Genomic DNA, 26,211 nt, shown 5'->3' on the forward strand with positions numbered 1-26,211 from the left:
ATAGTCTTGGTATGGTTTACTTTGGCATATGCCCCACAGGCCTTGAAGATAACCTCCAGGAAGCTACTGTTCAGTGGAGCACTCCATAAACGCTTCTCGCACATTGCTGTTAGTTCATTTCCCTTGGCTCCATCAGCTTTTACCACGCTATCTTGCAGTTCTGTGTCTGGTGAACACATGCATGTTGGCCAAGTCTCCTTGGCCAGGGAGTTGGCTGCTCATCCTCCCACAATCCCTCCTGTTGTAGCTTTCTCTTCTTTGAAGTCTACTAGATTTGACAACAACTACCCTCGCTTTCCTTTGACCTGTGCCATATGGTGCAACCTCTTCTGTGCTTTCTCTTCAGACTCTGTGGTGATATTTGAGGTAGTCTTTCAGTAGACACTGTATGGTACTTGCTCTCTGTGTAACTCATTTATCAGTGGTATATTCACACAGCTTCCAATGGGTGGGATTTGTGAAGTCATTACCTTCTATTTTCTTTTTGTCTGCTTAATGTCATATTACTTGGGGGAAATGTTAGCATTTTGTATTTTGGGGTTTTGTTGTGGCTGTGCTCACCCCAGAGACAAACAGAAGCCTCACCTTTTCCCTCATTGCTTTTCCTCCTCGTTATTGCTCCCCTGGTTTAAGCATTTTCTCTATGTACATTTGGACTCATATTGGACAATAGTATAGTTTTTGCTTCAACCATGAAATGTTGTCACATTCTCCTACCCCCTCTTTTCCTCTTTTCCAGAAACTTATGGGTTCCTGCTTCTGTCATTTATTTTTTGTTTAGATAAAGTCTCTATCTATTCCTTCTAGGTATGTCTGCCAAAGACAATTTATCTTAATCCCTCTTAATTAGGAAACAGTTTGAAAGACATTTTTCATTCTTGAAAGGTATTTTCAATGGCCATGGGATTCCGTAAGCTAATGCCTTCTTTCTGGTACTTAAATATTAGAAGCCTTCCTTCTGCCATCACTGTTCATGAGAGATCTCATTTAATCTGAATTATTTTGCTCTGTAATCTTCTATTCTTCCTCTCTGACTGATTTCAAGATGGTTTTATTTTATTAGGTTTTCTGAGCTGTGAGAACCATGACAAGTCTCGGGATGGCTTCCTGGGACATTAGTTTGTGGTTTATTCATTTCTCAGATGCACATACTTTGAGCTTTGAAAGTTTGAGCCATAATTTCTTCAAGTATATTTGTTTTTCCTCCTTTCTCCTCTTGGGTCTCCAGTTCTGGACTACATTTCAATCTGTGTCTTGAGTCTGCTGTCCCTCAAATCTGTGTTCTCTCTGTTACTCACAGAGACAATTTTTATTGTCACGGATTTGGCCACAGCTCCTTCCTCTGCCCTTATTTTACCTCCTTGGCTAAGCTTTTAATTTGGTCACAATAGTTTTCACATCTACTTTTCATTTTCCTTATTTTTATCCTGTTATGTTAGATCTCTTTGTCTGTACTTACGATATTTCCATTTGTTAGAATATATTCATACTTGCTTTTTGAATCATGTATTTTAAAACTGCAGCTGCCCTAAATCATTCCCAAATAAGTTTAACATTTCTGAATTTCAATGTTGGCACCTGAGGACTGTCTGGCAGTCTCTAAGATTTTCCTGGTTTTTTGGCATGACAGGTGGTTTTCTTTCGCAATCTGGGGAGTTTTGTATTATGAGACTTCTGATCTTAGGCAAACATTCCATTTTAAACAATTTTCTTGACATCGTTTCAGTAGGGGAGGGTATGTCAAGTGTGCTAGATACCCAGTTTCCCCTCTTGGCTTGCCTTGTTTCCTCTGGATGAAGGAAAATATCCTGGCCATGTACTTGGCTGCTGTGAACCCACTAGGGAGGGATGTTTGGACTTGGCTGACAAAGGTAGAAATCCTGACTCAAAGTAGAAAAAGACAAAGTCAGTGTCTCATTCAGCCATAATCAGAGAAGCTTCCTCCTTCAGTAGATGTGATCTACTAATATAGAGACCCACGGCTGGACAATATGCAGAAAGCAAGAGACCTTGGAACGCTCAGCCCTAAGTGGGGTGTCTCCATCTATTCCCTCCCTTCAAGGCCCAGGGAATCCTATGGCAGATGAAGTGAAAAGATTTTAAGACCCAAAAGGGATGAGGTACACCAAGGAAACAAGGCCTTGTAAACACAGCAGGATGGATGCAGAAACAAACTCGCAGAGACTGTGGCAGCATACATAGGGCCTTCATGGGTCTAAGCCAGAGGGAGCCAGTGCTGAGAGGGGATGTGGGCATAAGCGCCCATTCCTAACTTAGAAGCAATTTCCAATTGATAACTGTTCACAAATGAAAAATTAGTTTTCTTCAGTGTAGTCTTACTGGGTATACAAACCAGTCTTAAGGCCAGGTCCCATGCCCAGCAGTAAACGGCCAACACAAAATGAATTCAATGGCATTTTGAACATTATTCGTCTCATAATGCTTTATCAAGTTTTTTAATCCCTTGGAAGTATTTTGCCTGTATATTATGGTTTTGGTTTTGTGTGTTTATGGGATTTGTGTGTGTATCTCTCTGTATCCATATGTGTTTTATAGCTTTGGCTTTGGCTCTTTTTCTTCTTTGCCTTGTTTCGTCCTATTTTGGTGTCTTTATATTTATCTAGTTTTTTAGATTTTTTTTGTACCCTAATGAGAGAAAGGAAGAGCACGGACTTGAATGAGTAAAGAAGTGGGGAGGATCAGGCAAGGGAAAGTCACAATAAAATACAAGAAATCCTGGCTCAGGAAATTTCCCCATATTGAAACCAGAATCACAAAACAGGTGCAAGGCTTCAATAAACCTGTGTCTCAAGGAATTCTGGTAAGCAGGAAATACCCATAATATGCCCTGGAGCCAGGCATCGCAAAACAGCCTGTATTATCTCTCACCTTGCAGTTCATAAAATAATAATAATAACAATAATATTAATATTAATAATAATAATAGCAGCCGTCATTTTGGGTCTGGCAAAGCCATTCCCTCTTCTGCACTACTCTCTGCACAAAGACTGATTCCCGGATCCTGCATGGCGCATTCCCTGTACCCTCAGATACTGAGTTGCAGGTTTGCTGTCACCAAACTCTTAGGCCAAAAAGACTGTTCTGTTTATAGCTGAACAGTCATTATATAGACGATTTCTAGTTTACCAGGATCCACTCATTGTATCCGAGCTTCTCTCTATATTATATGCAATGTCTAGGGTTTTAGGTCACTTAGTGGAACCAGAAAGGGGACCCACAAAACATTTTAGAAGTAGTAGCTTCATATTAATATTTCCAAAAATTGTATCTTCAGTTTTTGGTCACAACATAATACAATGTTTAATAAAAGCATTTAAAAATAAATGTACTGTTATTGAAACTCTGGTGTTGGTTTTCTGTGGCAATTCCCAGGTTTCTCAGTACTACAGGCAGTTTTGTCTGGAACAGAGAGAAATCACATGGCGAGGCTTTCCTCACTTTCCCAGTGGCCACAGCGGTTCTGTCTACTGCGAGCCTATGCAGAAGCACAGGAGAACACACTAGAGCTGGGTGCATGGTGGGCTGTAGAGCCAGTGAGCTGTGCATGATTTTTCCTCCGAGTTATAGTCTGGGACAGTCCCAACCTCTTCCACCTGTCTCTGAGAGGTGTGTGTGAAGGTGCGTGGTTGATCGGCAGTTATGATTCACCAGACAAGCTTTAATATATATAATTCAGTTTTAATAAAGGAAAGGAAAGGGAACTTACAAATCCAAGGTTCCAGCGAGGAGGGCAGGAAAACAAAGAGCAGGCGGGCCGCAGGCCCGCAAGATTTTATAAGTCAATATTAGCCTAAGGGGTACACGCCTAAGAGGGACACGCCTTTAGACCAAGGGGGGACACGCCTTTAGACCAAGGGGGACACGCCTTACAAAACAAGGTTTTTGGCTAGGCTTCCCCTTCATGTGTGAGTCCTTTGTCCCTTCCATTTCTCAGTTACCGGCTCCAGTAAAGGATTTACAGAGACCCTGCCCATCTCAATGTGACAGGGCAGACCCTGTCCTCATAAGAAAACACAAGAGACTGGATTTGGAGCTGGCATGGTCCTTACTAAGTGTGCATCAATTATTAAGGCTGTGAGGACCCAGGGTATGGGTGTTTTCCACAGACAGCACAGCATGGAGAAACCAAACTACAGATTTTACGATGCCCACTGTGCAGAACTGCAGGCTTCAACTGCTAGCTTCTCTTGGCACAGAGTGCTTTTCGCTAATCAAGACTTAAAGACCCTGGGAAGGCACAATTAGAAAGCTTCTGAATACCTACCTTTGCTTTCATCTCTGAACGCCACTCCAGAAAATTACATATGTGGTAGTAGCAGGAAAATCAAGATAATTAAGATTAAAATAGCTCTTTGTACGGTGGTGGGTTGCGAACTAAATCAGACTGTGCTAAAATGTAGTTTTAAATAGCACATTTGGGCTCATTTTCACATATTAAAAAATATTCACACTCTGGTACCATTAAATAAACAAAGGCATGAATATTAGCTTTTGAAATATCATAGAGAACATGGCAGAATGTTTAAGTGGCGGCTGATAAACAGCAAAGGAGCTGAAGCTGAGGAAGCAATTCTTTTCATTGAGAAGAGCAGGAAGCTGGGGCTGTTTGGAGGCACCAGGGCAGGGGAGAGCTTGAAAAGCAGCTGCAAGAGAAGTACTTCTCGGCAGCAGGCAGCACCGAGCAGAGACCAAGCCTGTACTCCCTTTACTTTGCTTCCTGCTATCCTGGGAGAATGACGCTGAATTCTCAGCAGCCTAGGAGGTAGGACCTGAATCACATTGGAAGGTGCACAGCTTGCCCACAGTTCAAGGAGATGCCCATTCTCCTCCTGCAGCAGGTTCCTAACCATGCTGCTTCCTGCACCAGAGATCAGAGCTGCAGCCTAAAGAGTTCACATCCCTACAAGGCTGCAATGCCCACTGTAGGCTGTTATCCGACATCGGGGAACACGGTGCTAAATGTGAGGGTTACAGTGACGAATGTGAAAGTCAAAAAAGAATGCATATTGCAACATAATATTAGCTCGGATGGACTAGAAATCAAAAGAAAACGTGGAATCAAGTTCTAGAAGAGGAAAGAAGGCAATCAGCATCAAACAAGGAATACAAGAGTAAAGGATAAAACAGTAAGACAAAATAACACAGAGCAGTTACAGACTCAACATGTGACCTTAAAAAAAGACTTTAAAAAACCCCAAATTTGCCAGGTGGTGGTGGCGCACACCTTTAATCCCAGCACTCGGGAGGCAGAGGCAGGCGGATCTCTGAGTTCAAGGCCAGCCTGTTCTACAAGAGCTAGTTCCAGGACAGGCTCCAAAGCTATGGAGAAATCCTGTCTCGAAAAACCAAAAAAAAAAAAAAAAAAAAAAAAAAAAAACCCAAATTTTAGCTATATTGATGAAATATTTTTTTAAAAAGACTCAAATAGCCCAAGTCAGAAATAAAACAGGGCACAAAGTTCTGATTTTACAGAAAAAAAATACTGGAAGAAAACTTTAAATAATTTTGCACAAATAAATTAGATAAATTATATGAAATTGATGTGTCCTATGAGACACAAAATCTGTTAAGGCTGAACCATTATGATGTAGCAAGTGGGAACATTTATTTACTAGCAAAGATGCTGAGCGACAGCCAATATCCCAAATCCAAAGGAAAACAACAGATCACACATTTTACTGGTAAATTCTACCAAATATCTAAAGAAGAATGAAGATCTCTGCTGTGGGAGGGACAATGGCCTTGTACCCTGAAAAGATTTGTCACTTGTATTGGTTTAATAAAATGTTGATTGGCCAGAAGTAAGGCAGGAAGTATAGGCGGGGTGACCAGAACAGGAGAATTCTGGGAAGAGGAAAGGCTCAGGCTGCAGTCGTCACTCAGATGCAGAGGGAGCAAGATGAGAATGCCTCACTGATAAAGGTACCAAGCCACGTGACTAACACAGACAGGATTTATGGGTTAATGTAAGATGTAAGAATTATTTAATAAGAAAGCCTTAGCTAATAGGCCAACCAGTTTATAATTAATGCAGACCTCTGTGTCTTTCTTTGGGACTGCACAGCTATAGAACTGGGAGGGACAGAAATCTCTGTGAACAGATCTCTTAAAAACTTAAAATTTGATGTTTTCAAACCTGTTCTCTAAGATCTGCATCTCTTAGTGCCAAAGCCAAAGAGACCTCCTAGGAGAAGAAAAGTAAAGATCAGTATTTCTGATGGATACTGACCAAGTTCACCACAAAATGCAAAACACGAACAACCAGAACTCAACAGTGCATTAAGGGCATTGTATGCCATGACAAGTAGTATTCATCTATGTAAAGAAAAGATAACTTGACACCAGAAAATCAATCAGTGCCCTGCACTTTATTTAAAAGGAAGGGAGGAAACTTTTTCATTTTGACTGATGTAAGAAAGGTCTTGGCAAAATCCAACACTATTCCAAGATTAAAGCAAAGAAATCACTGAGAGCAGCACAATGAAACAACCCCATGCATGTGAAGTCCCACAGCTAAAGTCAGTGAGAAAGACTGAAGGTTTTGTCTCTAAAGAAACAAAAGACATCAAACTGTAAATAGAAAAAAAGCTGTAAAATTATCTTTGCTCAAGAATTACCTGAATTTACATAGAGAAAGTCTTAAAACCTGAACAAAATTGAACAGTATTTGAGCACAGAAAATTAGTAACAAAAACAAATTATGCTTCTACATGCCAATCATGAACAGCCTAAGAATGGCGTTAAGGAAATAATCTCATTTACAATTACATTACAAAGGGCAAAATAAATAGTAGAATAGTCAACTAAGTAACAAAATACTAACCAATGAATAAAACATTTAAATATTTAATCAAGGAATTAAAAGAATCTTAAACTTCAAATTTGAAAAGTGATCTGGTATTCCCACATCAGGAGATTTAATGTTGAGGTGCCAATACCACTCAAAGTTACTGAAGAACTCAATGTCAATCCCATAAAAAAAAACTCCAAAGACATTTTCATAAGGCTAGAAAAGCCATTGCAATCAGGCTGTGCCCTGCTTTAAATTATTCCAGTTGTACAATCCAGTATTTTTCTTGCCCACATCAGGAACAAAACAAGGTGTGCAGCTTCAGTGCAAACACTGAGGCAGGGGGACTCCGTGCCTTGCTGTGAGCTTAAATACCATCCATCTACACACTCCAGGGACTGTCTGAGGATTTGTACATACTAATCATTGACCAACAGTGAAACGACCCTCAGGGATTAATTCTCTTAGTGCCATATTATAGACAAGGAAACCAAAGCAAAGGCATCATTCTAAACTTGGTTTAGCTGTTGTGTAGTGAAGGCTGGTGTCCTTCTACAAGGTTCTACAGCTCACGGTGGTGCCTGAGTACGGAGTGAGTTAATTCAGGGCCACAGAAAGGAAACTCCTGCTAAGACCATCTCTTCCTCCACACCATGGAGTTAACTGATATAAAATCCCAGCAAAGAAGATAACACTGCTGCTTTTCTTTGTCCAGTAGAAATATCACAGGGCCTTTTCTTCACTTCACGAAAGTTTCAGCTTGGCCTTTGAGGCTCAGAACAACAGACTGGTACTATGAGTATGTGTATGGTCTTACTCACAGTGACCTTGGGCCTTCTTTTGAGTATCCCAAGTAATGTCTGTGAGTACGGTGATATTAATAGCGTTCTCATTTAGCTTCCAGACCAAGAGTATTTTATTGCTTCTATTTTCCATCCCACACTGATTGCTCAGCCCAGAGCTGCTTGCTCCCGTCCCACTGCCTGAGACCACCGGCATTGTGGATACTGTGGCCTGAACCTCATGGGTAAAGCTGAGTTCTCCAACACTGCTCTGTTGATAAACAATGGATCATAAGTAGCACGCCTCATGAGGATAAGGCACATTACTATTTCCACCTTCTCTTGCTGCTGACTTAGTGAGTACATCCTTTCCCAGCAGGAGCCCACACTTCCTGGAAGTACAATATTTATGCTAACCAGTCATAGTACAAAATAAAACGTTAGAAAAATTTCACAATTTAAAATCTTCTCCATGTTCTACACATGTGGAGAACAGAAGCTTGTTTGTAGATGAAGAATGGAAAATCAGAGGCCATATCATTTCTATGACCTGTGTCTGTGGATCACAGTAATTTGGGTGTGGCACAGTATGGGTGTCTACTGGAAGGCATAACTTCTGGAGTTTCTCCAAGCCCATCCATATCTGAAGCCTCTGACTCAGGAGGAAGGGAACAAGGAAGAACAACATCAATAATAAATGTCACTGGTTGACAGTTTTTTGAAGTTGGCTATCCTAGTTGCATGTTTTTTTGTCAATGTGACCCAAGCTAGAGTAATCTGAGATAATATTCTACTCGTTTTGTAAAAAAAAAAAAAAAAAAAAATTATTGCTGTAAGTAAACACTGAAAAGTAAACCATTTTTTTTTGCTTTATTCAGAGAATACATGGCATATTTTTTTTAAAAAAAGATCCACATACAAACTGCAAAATATCACAGCTTGGAATTTATTACGAAAGAAAATGCAACCCATTTTTGGTTGCTTTGTAAATTTTGGGGGTACCTGATTTGTGAAAGAGTCCCTTGAAAATTTGGTATTATAGGGACAAAGAAAACAGGATGCTGGTTACCCTGAGACTGTGCTCTGGAAACCCATCTGGACTTGACTGTTAGACATACTACTGGGTCAGCGGTCATCCCTTCCCACGCCACCCAACAGAATGCAAAAGCTAAAACATGGAGGGCAGAAGCTTCGAGAGGAGAGCAACTAATAAAAGTTAATTTGGCAAGCTCTTCTGGAGATGGGAATGTTAATTGAAGGGTTGGATTAAACCATGAGATAAATTAAGTTGCAGAAATAAAAACAGCACCACTGATAATCTAATTAAATTAAGCTATGATGGACTTCAGAGAGATGTCATGCCAGCTCTAACCCAATCCATGCTCTGACAGCTTTTTGGATACTATTCAGAAAGGCTGATTGTGCCAAGAACACGAAGAAGGAGTTTTTATCACCTCACATCATAATATATTTTGGATTTAACCACCGAGCCCCCGTACAACGACATTACCCTAGACTGACCTCAGCTGCTAGGCACCTGGAGTAGGGAAGCAGCACGTGATGTCCCCAAGTATTGGGAAGTTGTCAGGGAGTCCAAGAGGGTCCTGGACAAACAGAGAAGACTGATATGCATAAAACATGGTGAGTCTAACCTGCTGGAACACAGGGCAGGACAAACTACCGAGTGGTATCATGGCAGAGAGGTCTTATCAGAGGACATGCTCTGCAGGTCTGGCTTTGATCTTGGAAGAGAGGCTCATGGAAGGATGTTCAATGGCTCTGCAGGGATTCTGGCTCACAGATGGTTACATGGACCACTGAAATTCAGTGTGAAGTGGACAAGAGGCATATATTGGAGAAAAAGGTTCTTAGATATTGCTCACCAATGCTGATTGACAGATAAATCACACAAGACACATCCAGATCTAGGACAATAGCTGAAGGTCACAGGGTCAACCAGTGGCAAAAGGGCATAGGCACAAACATGTCCTTCCTATCCTGCCTTTCTTCTTGAGAATGTAGGCTTCAGAATGGATGCTGTGCTTATTGACTTAAAAACTAGCCCATTTACCTCTTCCTGTCTCCATGTCTATGTTATATGCCTCTTGATGCTTTGAACTTAGCACAGACAGTATATGCACTTGTCTGGTATCACAGGACACAATAGTGTGCAAGGGGAACTCAAATGTCTTCAACAAAAGAACATTGTGGTTATGGGAAATGCAGAACTCCATTCTGACTCTGTCAGTGGCATTAAAAATGGAGAACAGTGCTCTTGAAGCAAGAATTCAGGAACAGAGCAAAGCAGAATGTGTTGACTTAGCATGAAGGATAAGAGATGCCTCTGAGCTTGTGAAGAGAGAGGATCATAAGACATAACAGATGGATCCTCTTGTTGGGTATATTAGCTGTCTATTGCTGTAATAACACAGAATGAGAGGGCAGTTTATAGAAGAATTTATTGGGGTTTATGGTTCCAGAGGGTTAGAATCCATTATGACAGCACATTGGTGACAAGCATGGTGGCTGGAAAAGAGTTGTGAAGTCAACTCTTAAACTTTAATCAGGAGGTCAAGAGAGGGAACTTGGAATGATGGGTAGCATGGAACCCTCAAAATCTGTTCCCAGTACATATTTTATAGCAAGGCCCCCACTCCCTACACATACACAAACAGCACTACCAATTGGGGACCAAGCATTTTCCACCTAAGCCCATGAGGGACATTGTCATTCAAATCACTGGTGTGGGACAATTCTGTGTTCTGTCAATCATATTTTAAATAAACACTGATTGGCCGATAGCCAGGCAGGAAGTATAGGCAGGAAAACCAGACAAGAAGTAGAGGTGGGGCAAGGAGAACAGGAGTGTTCTGGGAAGAAGGAAGCTCTTTCTGCAGTCCTGCCCAGATCATGGAAGAAGCAAGATGTAAGCTGCCCCACTGAAAGAGGTACCGAGTCATGTGGCTAACATATACTAGAATAAAGGGTTAATATAAGTTATAAGAGCTAATATGAAGTCTGAGCTAATGGGCCAATCAGTTTATCATTAATATAGACTCTCTGTGTGATTTTCTTTGGGACCTAAAGTCTGTGGGAACTAGGCAGAACAGAAACTCCAACTAGCAGGCCCTCATGTTAGAAATCACCACACTGACCATGGCTGAGAGAACCCAGCTTGGAGGCACTGAGCCATCCTGTATCTCAGCATTCTCAGAACACAGATAAATTTCTGATTTCAAAGCATGCAATACTCTCAGATAAATACCACTCACTCCAAAGTAGAGAGTTGAAGTGAGCTCAAGAATGATGAATGAAGAATCAATTGGAGATGCTACCTTCATCCAATAGGATTACAAGAAAAGATACCTAGACAAGTATATAATGCTATAGTAGCTACACTACAAGTGAAAAATGGAACTTTTATATTTGAGTGTAATTCAGGTACAATGGAACTATATGTCTATATATGTGTTAAATAGATCCACAATTATATCTTTGTAAAAGAGGATCCTGGGATCCTTCATAGTGACCAGAATGGGGTATGAAGGAAAAGTTACTGAGGACATGTCAAGTCCAGTAAGTCGGGTGCACACTCTGATGCATGTACCTGTTAAATCATGTTCATTATACTCAGGTTATTGCTGTAGTACATTTATCATGGTCTTCACTCGGTGCTACAGACTGGTAACTAATAAAGAAAAGCTTTCATATTTTTATTTTTTATTTCGTGTATATGTGTGCATATATGTACTTGTGCTTCTATGTTGGAGACCAGAGGACAACTTCAGCTGACATTCCTCAGGTTCTATCCACCTTCTTTATAGACAGGGTCTCAATGCCCTAGAACTTACCAAGTAGTCTAGGTCTGATGGAGGGAGCTCCAAAGATGTACTTGTCTGTGTCTCTGCTGGGCTGGGATTACAAGCAAATGCCACTACACCCAGCTTGGCTTTAATGTGGGTTCTAAGCATCTAACTCAGGTCCTCTCTTGCTTGCGATGGAGGTGCTTTTCACACAGAGACATCTCCTCCCACCAGAAAGGTCTGTTGACTAACTCATGGTTTTGGAGATCTGCTGATCCAGGGGTGAGGCAATGATGTGGATGCCACAAACTCCCATAACCGCATATAAGCCACTGAGACAGTCTAACTGCTTTTCCCAAGAGACCCAAATTCATAGAAAGCATAAACCTCCTAACCTATCAATTTATCAATCCACAAACTGATCCTCTAATTAGTGCAGAGTCCTTACGACTCAACCACCTTTAAAATGTCCTTCTTAGTCTATCTTCTTAATACATGCCAAAGGGGATGATATACAAGACAAATTTTTGACTGCCCTACAATCCAGAAATAGAAAGTCCCAGCAAGGCTGTAGGATTTGGAGTGTGTATGTTAACCAGATCGTCAGTGGTTGGAAATCTTACTCCTAGAGAAACAATATCAAAAAGGGCAGCAAAGTCACAAGGCTGAGCTGTCTTGTGCTGGGAGTCGAACATTAAGGCTGCCCAGGGAAATGAAGCGCTACACACGTGTTGCATGATTACATTTTGTCTACACACTTGCTCCTGAAGGTGACATATGCAGGACAAGCAAAGCCCCTGGCTGGTGCCGTCAGGGCTTGGGCCAGAGAACTAAATGAATTTCCACTTACAAAAAACCACTTATCCCCAAGGTGCAATTTGCTCCTTAGTAAATGCAGACTGATATTACTCAGAACATGTTTGATTTCATAGCAGCCAGCATACTTGGAGTGCTGTGTCCTCAGGAGTTCTGCAGGACACCGTCTGGTAACCTCAAATAGCTATAATGTACATTGCTTCCACACCATGCCCTCACAGATACAGAGTCCCAAACAGACCTGTGGTTTTGTGATTTGATGACATGTAACAGCATTCAGATGAGAACATTTAAATACCTCAGGAATGACTTCATGCTCGAATTCAGGAGAGAGTAAGAGGCAAGGGCCATAGGCCAATTTCTAAGCTCAGGTGCTATCTTGGGATCATGCTATGCTATCTGACTTCGACCTGAAATGTCCGCTCTGGAGAAATACAGACCCCCCCAGCACAAGGTGATAATTCAGTGTATGCTGTAAGGGAAAGCCTGCCCACTGCAAACGCCCTGCTCTCTCTCAGAAGGAGGTGGATCTTGTGTAACTACAAAGCAGGTGAAAGACAATGAAAGGAAAATCAGCTTCTTTTCAAACGCAGCAAAGACGAAGCAGGCACTGTCCTCTGTCAGGCTGTAGCGGTCACTGGTCACTCACATTTCTGCTTGCAGCATGGCATCTGCTCATAACCCTTGGCTGAATATACCTCCCAGGGCCTCCAACTGCAGGGGTACCATAATGAGACATTTGAGGATGAGGGAAGCCCAGTGTGCCTCTCCTGATTGACATGAGCCCAGGGTCAGGTTAGAGCCGGAAGATGCTCGAGTTAGTATAGACTCCAATGCTCTTTTAGGTTACTCCCTAGCACATAGCCAAGAGCGTCCTGCCAACCCTGGAATCAAACACGTGCTAGTGGCAAAAGGCAGATGAGAGTCCTGATTCCCTGAGGACTATTGGTGAAGAACGGCCCCGTCTTTCCAGTCTGATTCCTGTCATGTGTTTTCATCCAACTGCTATGTTAAGCTACTTTGTCCATCCAGGACATCTGAAAGCAACTCTTAAATTCCCAGATTTCTCCTCTCTGGATGAAGTGCCTCTCAGGAATTTCTGTCATCATGCTTTAACCTCTCATGTAAATGACAATGACATCCATCCTATAATCTGTCCTTGAAGGATAACTGAGCTCAGCCTCCAGCTATCCACAGAGCACTGCTGATGTTGCTCAGAGAGAAGGTTTGCAGGAAGGACATGGGAAAGGAGGTGGTTCATGTGCTTTCCTCCCCGGAGGCTCCTCTAATTCTCTTTAATGTAGTAATTCATTTTATGAGGACTCTGGGCCCTGTCCTAGGGCAGTGAGGTGACATTTAATGTGAATGCAATTGTGATACATGGGGAAGTGGGACAACAAAGCCAGAAGTTGAATCAGATCAGCCAGTGCTAGGAAAAGAAGGCTCAGGTTTCACTCAGCCCCAAGACTGCACAGACAGAAGCCACTGGGACAGATAGTACTTGGCAGGCATCCAGGGAGAGGCTGGGGATCAGTGGTCTAGGAGAAAACAAGGAAGCTCAGCAGGGCTTGGTCCAGGCACTATCTTTCTACATCTGGAGACAGGGGCATGAGCTTCAAGTGGAGACACATTTGGACGAGGGACTCCAGCGGGGGAGGAAGGGAAGGGCTGAGGCAGCAGAGTGAGTAGAGGTGATGAGGGCTAAGGGACCAGAGACCGGAGACAAGTACACTGTTCTCAGTTCATAGTACACTGAACTGAGAGTGTTCCCACCACAGCACTCAGGGTGTCTTCAGACTCTTGCTGGAGTGTGAGGGCTTGGGGCACTTTCTGGCTGTGGGCAGTCACGAGGCAGCCACGGAGCTTCCTAAGCCTCTACCACCCAAGAGGAGGCTAGGAAATCTGAAGAGGGGTTGCATGCAGTGTACTTATGGCTAGCTCATTAAAGTAGCGTCCCTGCTGTCTTTTGCTCTATGTGCTGTGCATGCACATATGAGAGGGGACAGAGCAGGGAAGGGGCAGCTAAGCATTAGTCTGAATGACAAACTCATGTCTGAAAACAGCAAAAACTTAAAGATGGCAAATCAGCAGACAAGGGAAGTTCCAGAACAGTTAAAACTGTATTTCCTTCTTCAAGTCAGGTGCACGTTCCCATGGGAGTGGGACAGCACCATCCATCAAGAAGCTAACACAATAACTTTGCTCAAGGGCCAAGGTCTTCTTAAAATGACTAACGTTGCTCCTCCACAAAGTTATAAGAAAAAAATCATGTGGCAAATGGTTGCTTACTGGCAACAAGAGCCCAACTTGGTCACTGTATACACCTGGTTGGATCTGTGTACAACACACATACACACATGTATCCAAAAGTATATATACACATATATAGCCATCTATCTGTCTACACACATATTTGTAAATATATATATATACATATATAGCCATCTATCTGTCTACACACATATTTGTAAATATATATACACATATCTATCTATCTATATCTACCTATCTATCTATCTATCTACACACATATTCATAAATATATACACATATATAACATCTATCTAGCTATCTGTCTGTCTGTCTGTCTGTCTGTCTGTCTGTCCTATCTATTATCTATCTATCTATCTATCTATCTATCTATCTATCTATCTATCTATCTACACACACACACACACACACACACACACACACACACCTGAATACTGGGTAGCGTCAGTCAAGCCTGAAATTATAAACACAGTGATTACCTAGCCTGAGAAGGTGCTACAGCTACCGTCATGGTAAGCAGCACCATGACCTCCAAACATTCATCTAGCATTGCCTACTACAGACTTCAGGCTATTTGCTACCTGAAGTGACTGAAAGGGTTCTACAGGCATGACAACTGAAAGACTTTTAGGTAGGGAAAACAATCCGGTCATCAATCAAACTTCATGAACCCTCACCATAGAAAGCCTTCTGCCAGAACAGGCCACTCCCTAGATTTTTTTGATAGAGCAGAGCCAGTCCAGGAGTGTGGGGTGGAGTTTCTCTGCCAGTAGTAGGATGTGGCCCCATCAGCCCACCCCAGACCTCCAAACTACAGAACTGTGGGAGAGAACACCCTAGTGTCAGGTAAGCCACAAAACATATGCTAATTCTTGTGGCAGTCATACCAAGCTCTCGTGCCCAGCCTGTCTTGATAACACCATATTTCCTGTGATTGTTAGCAAACCTATTATCCTATTTCACTCTGGAAGCTGACCCCATTTTCCAGGCTAGATCTCTGTTGCTTTACATTTCGTATTTACCTTTTCCAAATAGTTTCCACGGAGGTGTTTGTGTTGGGCAAACATAAACACAATCCAAGTCTAACTTCTGCGTGCAAACATTAGGCAGGACAGCCACTGGTAAATGTTTTCATAGATATGTATTCCCACATATTTCGCTTCCCTGACAGGAAGAGCTGGTGCCAGATTCAGCTTTCCTGGGCTTTTCTTTCAGGAGCTATAGTATTAGCCACCTCTGATGACATGGCTTGAGGTTCTGAGTTAAGCCCAGCTGAATACAGACTGCCCAGAGATTGAGTGTGTGATGCTAAAGGTGTGTTCAACATGAGGTCCCACATATCTCTGCCTCTTGAGAGTCTATGCCTCTCCAGGAGTGTGCCAGATAGCTGTGAATTGTGAATATCAGAGTTTGACCAGTTATATAAGCTCCAATATGCTTAACAGAGACAAAACACTAGTAGAATTATAAAATTCAGCTATGTGTTTTAAAATAAAAAATTGTGAGTTTTTGTGGGTACCCATGATGCAGGTTTGTGAACGTGCACATTCAAAGACCTACATTCAGAGACCAGAAGACTATTTTATACAGTTAGATCTACCGTTTCACCTTTAGGTGGTATTTGGGGATTGAACTCAGGTCCTCAGGCTTGCATGGTAAGTGATTTACTCCTTGAGGCACCTAGTCAACACAGATTTTAAGGAAAAATTTAAGTGAATGTATTGAGTAACATCCATATGAAGATACTTTTGAATTTATTGAAAGTCAATATTCCCTTAGTGGCTAAGAACATCTCACAGAGAATGTTCAAGCATGTGAGCAGCAGGAAAAGCTTACGCTAACATGAATTTATATGGAACTTCAAGAAGGAGGCAACCTAAGTGTCTGTCCTGTGCTCTGAGAAGCAACAGGAGTCTGCAGTCCTAGTCTGCAGTCCTGACCCAGCCACAGAAAAAGCAGTGTGTAACTGCCTCACCAAATAAGGTACCAAGCCACATGGCTAACATAGACAAGAATAATGAGCTAATATAAGTTATAAGAGTTAATAAGAAGCCTGAGCTACTAGGCCAATCAGTTTATAACTAATGTAGACCTCTGTGTGATTTCTTTGGGACTTAACGACCGAGGAAACCAGGCAGGACAGACTCAGACAACAGAACAAGATGCCATTTCAAGAGTAATGGGCACCACACTGATGGGTTTAAATTAAGATAAACCTGAATAATAAGCTACATCTGCAGACAGCTCAACAAACCAGCACTGTGGTTTGCTGTTTGGTATACAAAATTAAAACAAGCTAAAACTCAATCTCTTCTGGTAGCAAAGCAGCGATGATCTTTTAATTCATTCATTGGTCTAACCCAACACTACTTAAAATTCTATTTGATGTCTCATAGGTTCCCAGTGATGGAGAAGTTCAGCCAATCACATTCTGTTTAGGGTGTGTCCCCCTGGGGCCAAATAAAACAGATAAAAGATCCAGGTGCTCTCACCTGGCCCTCTTTTTTGTTCCCTGTGCTCCTGCATGGATGGAACCCTGGTTTTGTAAGTTCCCTTTCTTCTGTTTATTGAAGCTAAATATTTTATATTAAGCTAGTCTGGTTAATTTTAAATACTGACTGACCACTCCCCTTCATCCCTGTTCTTTCAGAAGAAAAAACAAACCAGTTGTAGTAGTCAAATGGCATTAGGAAATCTCTCACTAACAGTGATTTTTGAAATAACTCCAAGATCAGGATTTCTCTAAAAATTATCTGGAAAATTAACTGAAGCACTCAGGGAATTATGTTTTGCATATTTCAATGGGAAGTGTATTTTAAACATTAATTAGTTAAATTACTGGTATCACTCAAGAGATAAAACAGCAATCTCTTTGGAGACAACAAGCAAAAGGAAGGCGGAGATTGATTTCCTTTTCTCTGACAAACTCAAATGAACAAAGTAAGGTCGGCAACGATCCACTTACCCCAAATATCTCCATAGCAACAGTCCACTCACCCCGAATACCTCCACAGCAATGATCCACTAACCCCAAATACCTCCATAGCAATGGTCAACTCACCCTGAATACCTCTACAGCAACGATCCACTCACCCCAAATACCTTCATGGCACACTCTCTCACATATAAAACTATGATGTGCAGAAAGTACTTTCTGTGTAACTCATGTTATTTGTGGTTATCAGAACCAGCCCTCTCCTGTCTGCACCTTTTGCCTACAAGGTGGGAATGCCTTTGAAGGAGATGGTTCCCATCAGCTAGCTGCTGATCACTAGTACCCTAAACGGTGGGTAACTCATCAGGCAGAAAGGATTAAAGATTTACCACAGTACTCAAGACAATACAAACCAGACAGGGAACCTAGAGAAGCTAAGACTCCAGAGTTAACAGAGCAGCTCACACTCGGAACTCTAACTCCTGTGCACCAACCACACTCAGAGTTTCTGGGCTTTGCTTACTCATTTCTGAAGAACACTGACAGGTGTTACTCTTTTGTTTTCTCTGGTGAGGGAAGATATGGCCATCTAATTACGAAGAAGAGGGTGGAAACAAGAAAAGAATTCATGCTTGAAGAATGAACAAGGACCTAGAAAATCCAAGAAACGAAGGGATGGCACAGGCAAGACATTCGGTGTTAGGTAAGGGCAGATTTCACACCACATATCCAGTGTACATCCCTGCCATAAAGTACTCTGGTTATTTTAGAAAGTTTCCCTAACTGAGATCATTTGAAGTGTCATAAAGGGGTGAAGGACATAAGACATTTGGCAACTTATCCGTAAAAATGTAGCTCTGGATTTGTTTAGAACAGAGATAAACATCCCCTAGACTTTAGAAAGCTTTGACAGTCAACTGATGACATCTGACATGTGAAATCATGGCAATGGTTGAATGATATCAGGGGATTCGTTGCCTTACCAGCATTATCTCTGTCTCTTTCCTATCAGAAGTCTTAAAATGGGCCAGTCACATATCCTCAGCAGATCACCTGGTGCCTGCCTTGGTCCTGAACTCCTGCTTCATGCCTTCAGAAGAGGGGGTTCCTCCTCCCAGATTCCACTGTGTAGCTACAGCCAGCTTCCCTGCACAACGTGTGTGGTGGCACCTAGCATGAGAGGTCACCATCTTCTTTCACTGAAGGAAGTGCCTAGTAACCCACCGAATCTACATGAGGGACACTGTCACATGTCATCTAATAGAGGAATCCTCTTTAACCCTAGGAAACAGATTTGAATTGTCTCACATAGCCTTGGAGTGGTTGCAGATTTCTTTCTTTCTATTTTTTTTTCTTTTTTTGGTTTTTCGAGATAGGGTTTCTCTGCAGCTTTTTTAGAGCCTGTCCTGGAACTAGCTCTTGTAGACCAGGCTGGCCTCGAACTCACAGAGATCCGCCTGCCTCTGCCTCCCGAGTGCTGGGATTAAAGGCGTGCGCCACCACCGCCTGGCAGTTGCAGATTTCAATTGTTATAAATGCAGCTGTTTTGAGCAGTTTCCTGCACACGGAGGTGAGCAGGGCACCACTGACCTATGGTAGGTACTAGTCCACACTGAAGGCCCTGACATGCCTTTGGTGCTTTGCACTTTGCTAACAGAGCGGAGACCCCAGTTTCTTCAATCTTATAGGTAGAACCTATGCAACCCATCTGCTTCTTCTTGCGTCAACCATTTGCCACCCTCTCTCCTCCGAGAATTATTGACAAGTGAGCTCATTCTAATCACTCTTTCCAAACCAGCCTGCCCTGCTCTTAAATAGCTCTAGAGTTAGAACACATTATCTGGTCACTGTCGCAATGGCTTGGTCCTTTCCTGTGTGTTGCTTGTAAAAGAATGGACTAGGATGAGTAGCTCACTCATCTCTAGGCTATCCTTGCATGCCACTCTGGCTCCACAGGGTCAGGTTTTATAATGGAAACCACCTTCAAAGCATCTGCTGGATACAAAGGAGCTTGCTGGTCTCTATGCCATCCCCAAGCCCTATCTGCAGGCACCCTGGGAAGAGTCATTCATCAACACAACTGGAGTTAGGTGGGTCCTCAGAGGATGCTGAGGAGCTCTGGGAAATATGTGACCTTGCATTATGGGACCCACAAAAGCCACACTCCTTTCGTATATGGCTGGCTATTTTCTTCCTGTTTTATATGGGACCACTGAGAACAGCCAAGTCCATGTAAAATAAATGACCCCCATTTATCACATCACCCCGGTGCAGTGACACTACTGAACATTCTTTGAAAAGCAAGATGGATACACACAAATAATGTGTAAAGCACTGGAGATCTGCGACACCTGCAATGGCCTCTTCCAGAAAATCCAAAAACTGACCCCATGCAGTCAGTTCCCATGGGCAGCAGATGGTCTTTGATGAGAAGCACAAGAACAATGATCTAAGAGCATTAAATGTCAAAACCAGGGCTTTGATCTTCCTGTACCATGAGCCTTGCTGCTTACTGTCCAGCATGGACATCACAGAGGATCCAGCTACCCTCTGTTCATTCAAAGGTGAGAGAGGTCATCTCCAGCAGGGAGACCTGGAGATTAGCCTGTTTCATCTGCTCTAGCGGAAGGTGGTTATTGTGCAGGACACAAATTCTTTCTCAAGGGCTCTGATGCTGAGAGAGGCTGTGTGCACAGGGATATCCAAAGCTATGAATGAAGGCCGGCAGCTCAGTGCTGCTCAGACAAACCTATTGGGCCTGCATCTCCATGCTATGTTTCTCACCTAGAGTCACCGGTCACTCGAGGAAACGGCATCCTTACTGGCTATTCACTTCGCACTTATCTAGCTCCTACCTGCCCTTTAAATTGCTCGCACACAATTAAAAGTAATTCCCTCTTTTCTCTAGACTTAGTTATCTATACACACTGTGGTTTGAAAATTTTAAATAGAAAATGCCTGAAAAAAAAATTCACGAGTTTAAATGTACTGTTCTGAGTGGTGTAAGGAATTCCGGTCTCACGTCACTCAGTTCAACACAAGACGTGAATCCTCTCCTTATCCAGCATGGCCACACTGTGTGTCTTACCCTCCAAGTAGCTGAAGTTGTCATGATCCTCAGGTCACGACAGGTCATATTTCTTGTTTGTCTAGGTCTTTTATGGGAGCCCAAGCATACACCGTATATTGCAATGGCTATGTTGGCACTGCCTTTCCTTTCATCAGGTAGGCATGGCATCAGTTTACAACATCACTAGCAGAAGGATGAAGACAGTAGGGGAAGATATCGCAAGAGAAATGGGTCTCCTTCACACAACCTGTGACATTGTCATTGCTACCCGGTTGTTTCATGTTGTGTGTGCATGTGAAGGCTAGTCCCCACAACTCATACCTTACCATAGGTAGACATGTACAAGTAAGCATCCTATGCAGGATTCAATACATCCAAGGTTATTGGTACCCACGGGGGACTTGGAACATATCCACAGAGCTTGAATGTACAAGAGATGAGAAACGAAGACACAGCACTGTTTTCCACTGGCTCTGAGGTGGCACGTGCTTCAGTAATCTCTGGGGAGGACAGAGATTATTGTACTCTTGTCAATCCCCCTGTCCTTCAGAAAGTCTGCAGTGGTCCAGTTGTCTGACATCTATGCCAGAGACCTCTCTCCTATCGATGCTTCCATCCCTTTCCCACTATGCTTCACAGGAGCGGATGTCTTCCTAGTACCCAGAGTACAGGCTAGTGGCAGAGACCCTTCAGCAGATGGTACTTTCTATATAGCCTTTGGTCTGATGAATTCCTGTTCTAAGTTGTCAGATCAGGCTGAGGAAGGGACCTGAATTTAATCATTTGATATGTCCCTTTGCCCACTAAACATTCATAAGAAAACATTTTGCTTTTGAGAGGTGGTCTGTAACCAGGAGGTTAGTTACCCAACAGATACATCCAAGTCTGAACCTTAGCAGGGTGAAGTTTCTGGGGCCACATTTTTCTGCTTACTGTTGATGGCAGTTTGAGTCCTGCTATTTGTAGCCAATCTAAACCTATTAGATATTTTACACTTGCTGGTTCTATGTTATTATGAAAAAGATATTTTATTTCCATTTTAATTGCTAACCCAACACTGAAGGCATAAATAAAACCTTGGAGGAACTGATGTGGAAAATACATAAAAATATTTCATACTTCAGAATAACATGCATAAAGTAATGGATATATAGTTTAATAAAATATTCTGATATATATGTCAAAGCAGTTTGAAAGCTATCAACTATAATCTTAGCATTTGCATGTTGCATTTGAGGGTAAGTAATGGAGCAAGTAGACTCATGGAAAAAGTTAGATGCTTCTGAGTGACACTGAGACTTTAATAAATTTGGATATCTGTGATAGAGATATTATTTAAAACAATATCACACAGGACTATGCAGATTGAAGAGACTGTTCAGTGAGAAGCACTGGCATCTTTGCTCTGATATCTTAGGGTTTTTCTGCACAATGCCTTGGCCATTCTGCACATTGGGCCATATATGGAGGATCTTATCTGTAGAAATGTGTCCTGAGTTTGAGGTAGAGTCATGACACCCAGAGGGCATCACTCAGCTGCCTTTCCCTAGAGGTGACCTAATAGCTGATGCATACAGGAAAATGCTCTCACATCTGTAAAAGGAAGAGCCCATGCTATCAACACTACAACCATGCACATCATCCAGCTTTAAAATGGTGAACCTTGTGTTAGAACAAGATCCAAAGTCAGTAAACATAAAACCAGCGAAAAAAGAAGTAGAAATGGAAGGTGAATTAAATAGACATGGCTTTGCTAAACAACAAAGAAGGATGTTATTGATTGTGTCTGAAATATGCCAGCTGTGGGGTGCTCCCCTATAATCTAATTCCTTCTCCAGGGAGGCTGTATGCTGTATTAGAACAGGACATAGAGTTTAGAAACTCTTAGACTATGATACCATAATTTCTAGATGGCCATGGAAAAGTCATAGAGCCCTTATATGCTTATGAGAGGAAGCAGAGAGGAAACCAATGTCGCCCACTCAGCACATTTGAGAGGCAGATGTGGTGGGTGGAAAGGGAAGCAGGGACAGCAACATGGCTTCCAGGGCAGCTCTCGGACGCACTTATGTTAGAACCCTCCATTCTCAGGAGCCATGCTGCAGTTTGGAGAACTGCGTTGAACAAATCACTAAAGGAGGAAGCGGGAGTCCAGGATTGGTCTTGCCTGAAATCGGAAAAGCATCTCCTCTCCTGTCTGCCTGTTTCCCAGGGGGACCACGGGAATGCAAGGACTCTAAGTTGCTTCCTGGATAGAGCCTTGAAAATAGCTTCAGGGCTCTTCCTAGGTCTCTAGAAGGATCACAAGAGAATGGAGCCCTTGCCCACTGGGAGGAGGGGGTGAGGGTGGGTGGGAGGAAAGGTAGGAGGAAAGCTGTGATTGGAATGTAAAATGAAACAAAACAAAACAAAACAACCCCCCCCCAAAAAAAAAAATAAAACAAAAAACAACTGCAAAAAATAAGAATGAAGCCTTCAGACTCTCCAGAGTTCCTGGGATACACTCACTCCTCCCTTTAACCATGCAAGACCTGTAAGAGCTCAGTACTGGATGCTGACAGGATTTTCTTCAGACTTCACTTCCTCTCTTCCGATCTTAATCTCAATACCTCCCTCTCCTCCCCCTCCTCTTTCTCAACCTTCCTCTTTCTGTCTACCCCCTCTCTCCTCTTTCTCCCCCTTCCTCTTTCCCTCTACCCCCTCTCTTCTCTTTCTCTCCTTTCCTCTTTCTCTCCCTCCTTTCTCTCTTTCTCTCCCGCCCCCAAGGTTCATCAGCTTACATCTTGATTTCTGATTTTTCCTACATGGAAGGAAGGAAGGACTCCACCTGCTCCCGTGTCTGAACACTGTCAACCTCTGGAGAACAGATATTGTTTGTGATGGTTCAGCTCCAATCCCCCAGCTGCCTCTGCCCTCTTTTAGAAGATGACACTTCTGAATATAAAGAAGGACTTATGACCTCTGTGGGAAGAAGTTCTCCTTTCTATCAACACTGCAGATACACTTATCAATCAGACTGAATCACCCACAGTGCCCACTATTGAGAAGAATGACTACCAGCTTCCCTCCAACACTGAGTTCTGTGATGGAGCTTCCTCTTTATCTCAGGACATCTCCTGGTTTTCTGTCGCTTGTTTTTCAGGGAGACTGTGCTCACCTGACTGCACTGTCTCACGTGCCCGACCTGAGCTCTGTAGAGCATTGACCGTGGCTACCAGATGGGTACCATCCTTGTGTCTCCAGCTTCCATGTTGGAAGCAGAATGTATGCTACAGTCCTCAGAGCAAAAACAGCTCCAACATCTGCTCTCTATAAAGGCATCACAAAGTTGCCTTCTGGTGGCATGGACTATCTGTTTAGATGATGTCCAGGTGACTACAAGTCATCCTATCCAGTAAGTACTTGAGGAAGAATAGCCAATATTGTGGGGTTCCCTTCCAATGTCAGATCCTGAAAAACATGACCTGGTGTCTCAGCTCCATGATGCTAATGAGGATCAAGGAATAAGTTACCTCATACATACATAGTGGCTAGTTCAGAGGAAGGCTGCAGGGGATGGGTGGAGCAAAACATTCAGTTTCTGTGGACATCTGGATGTCAGGGCGTTCTGAGGTCTAACAGACTTCACGTGCATTCTCAGGGATGATCGCCGACAGCTCAGCCCATTGCAAAGATCATGTGGCTGTGTTGGCAGCCAAGAGACAGGTAAATGAACAGAATCTTTTCATACTGGGAATGAAGCAACCATCTTTAGTTTTTATGCTCACACTCGTAGAGTTATCACCACCAGGCTAGCCATGAACCCAGACTCTTGGCAAGGGGACAGAGCTTGTCTGACACATTGCTTCATTTATTTTCTGCCATTCTTTTCTCCAGCAGGACATAGCCTGTGAAGATGCCCATATTTACGATAACAGAAACCACAGTGCACCCTTCCTTATCCGCTCAGAGGATATGCGTTTAAATCTGTGGATGATTTATTTGCTGTCTTTAAGAACAGAGAAGCGATTCAGACACATTGCTGTATCATATTCTTCTTTGGACTATTAAGTCTGAGAGGAAAGCCCGTGACGCACCATAAAATATTGCACATCCAGGTGATTCAGAGCTGCTCTGTGTCTACAGCAGCAGGTGATTTGGTCCCTTTCTCACAGTAAATATGAATGCACATATGAGCTAGATGCAAGACATTGTGACAGACAGCTCCCCTTATCAGTGAAGGCCCTGCTCATCATGGAAGATTGCTTTGACACAGTGACTAAGATGAAAAATGTTCACCTTTAATGATTCGCTCTCCTGGAATAAGCTTTTATTTCTACCCCATCCCCCAGGGGTCAGATGTTGCTCAAATCTGATAGTGAGAAAAGCATGCATCCCATAACACACTCACCCCAGTTCTCTGGACTTCCATGAAAGTTGCTCTTTGGAATGACTTCTCCCACACGGCCAGCTCACTACCCAGCTCCACACTGAAGACATGGCTCCTCCCATGGCCGGCCAGGACACTGAAGCAGTATGGCCTGGGGTCTTCACAGTCAAAATCGTGGAGACCCAGATACAAGTTTGCCTGCAGCCAGTAGTTGTCCGAAAGCCAGAACTGAAAAATAGCGTGGATTGGAAATGGGTCAGGACTGAAGGCTGGGCCTAGAACCCAGCCTACTACTGGGGAAGAGGGTTGCATTTGCCTGGTCTGGTGCAGGTCACCTCTTCCTCACAACCACCAAATGGGATGAATAATGAAGCACAATTAATAACAATTCAGAGGCAGAAATTGGGGTTTAACGTGAAGATCAGAAAAGCAAAACGGCCAACCCCTGGCTGTTTTTACCTCTACCTTAGTCTGAAATGGAGATCCTGCCTCCAGGAAACTCAGAAAGACACCAAGAGTGAGCGCCATCTCCTCCCGTTTTATAATCCCCTCTAGTTCTGGGATTAGGGTGTGCACCACTACTGCCTGGTTTCTATGGCAAGCTAGTGTGGCTGCTGGGACTAAAGGTGTGTGTCATTGCTGCCTGGGCTGTAAGGCTGACCAGTGGGGCTGTTTTACTTCTCTGACCCTTAGGCAAGCTTTGTTTGTTAAAATACAAATGAAATACAACTACACTGTGCTTCTGCAACATTTTCAGAACCACAGCTGAAGCAAACAGAAAGAAGGAATGTTCTAGATTCCATCACAGGGTCACCTGACTGTCCTGTCCCCACTGAGGAGCTCGAAGCTGTATCTTCCAAATATGTTTCTGATGTGCTTGTTAGGGGCAGCCGTACCCTCTAGGGACCCCCCCCCCCCACCATCAAGGTTAGTTACAGGGACTGGATGCCCGCCACCAGTTTTTGCCACTTTCAGAGGAAGGGCACAGAGGCAGGCAGCAGGGAACACTGGCAGGAATCTTCTGGGATAGGCCAGGGTTCCAAGGAGGAGTTCAGGTCCAGGGCTGCAGGAGGGGGGCTACTGTAAAAACTCTGAGTTTTGAGGCAAATTGTTATCCAATGATAGGTCTCTAATGCAGAGGCAAAAGTATGCTCTTGTTCTTATAACTATTTTTCAACCATAAATTGTAGTGAAGAAGTTTATGACTGAATGAGTAGATCTTAACTGGGGGCAGGGCGAGAGACTACTTAGGAAACTGAGCTAAGAGGTGTGAATGAAGAGCACTATCATCCTCATTAATAGGTTCGTCCCAGCAACTCTGTATTTAAACTGTCTGCCCTAACAGCGCTGAAAT

The 26,211-nt window shown here is 43.0% G+C and overlaps 1 protein-coding gene across 1 annotated transcript in view; it reads right to left on the reverse strand.

The window, feature by feature from the left end:
- Sntg2 (syntrophin gamma 2) overlaps positions 1–26,211 on the reverse strand; it is a 225,607-nt gene that overhangs the window by 23,915 nt on the left and 175,481 nt on the right. The window contains exon 14 of the mRNA XM_038318977.1: positions 24,879–25,085. Coding sequence (XP_038174905.1) covers positions 24,879–25,085 — 207 coding nt within the window. The remainder of the gene's footprint in view (positions 1–24,878; positions 25,086–26,211) is intronic.

The sequence above is a fragment of the Arvicola amphibius genome, chromosome 2 (assembly GCF_903992535.2).
Source record: "Arvicola amphibius chromosome 2, mArvAmp1.2, whole genome shotgun sequence".
Taxonomy (NCBI): domain Eukaryota; kingdom Metazoa; phylum Chordata; class Mammalia; order Rodentia; family Cricetidae; genus Arvicola; species Arvicola amphibius.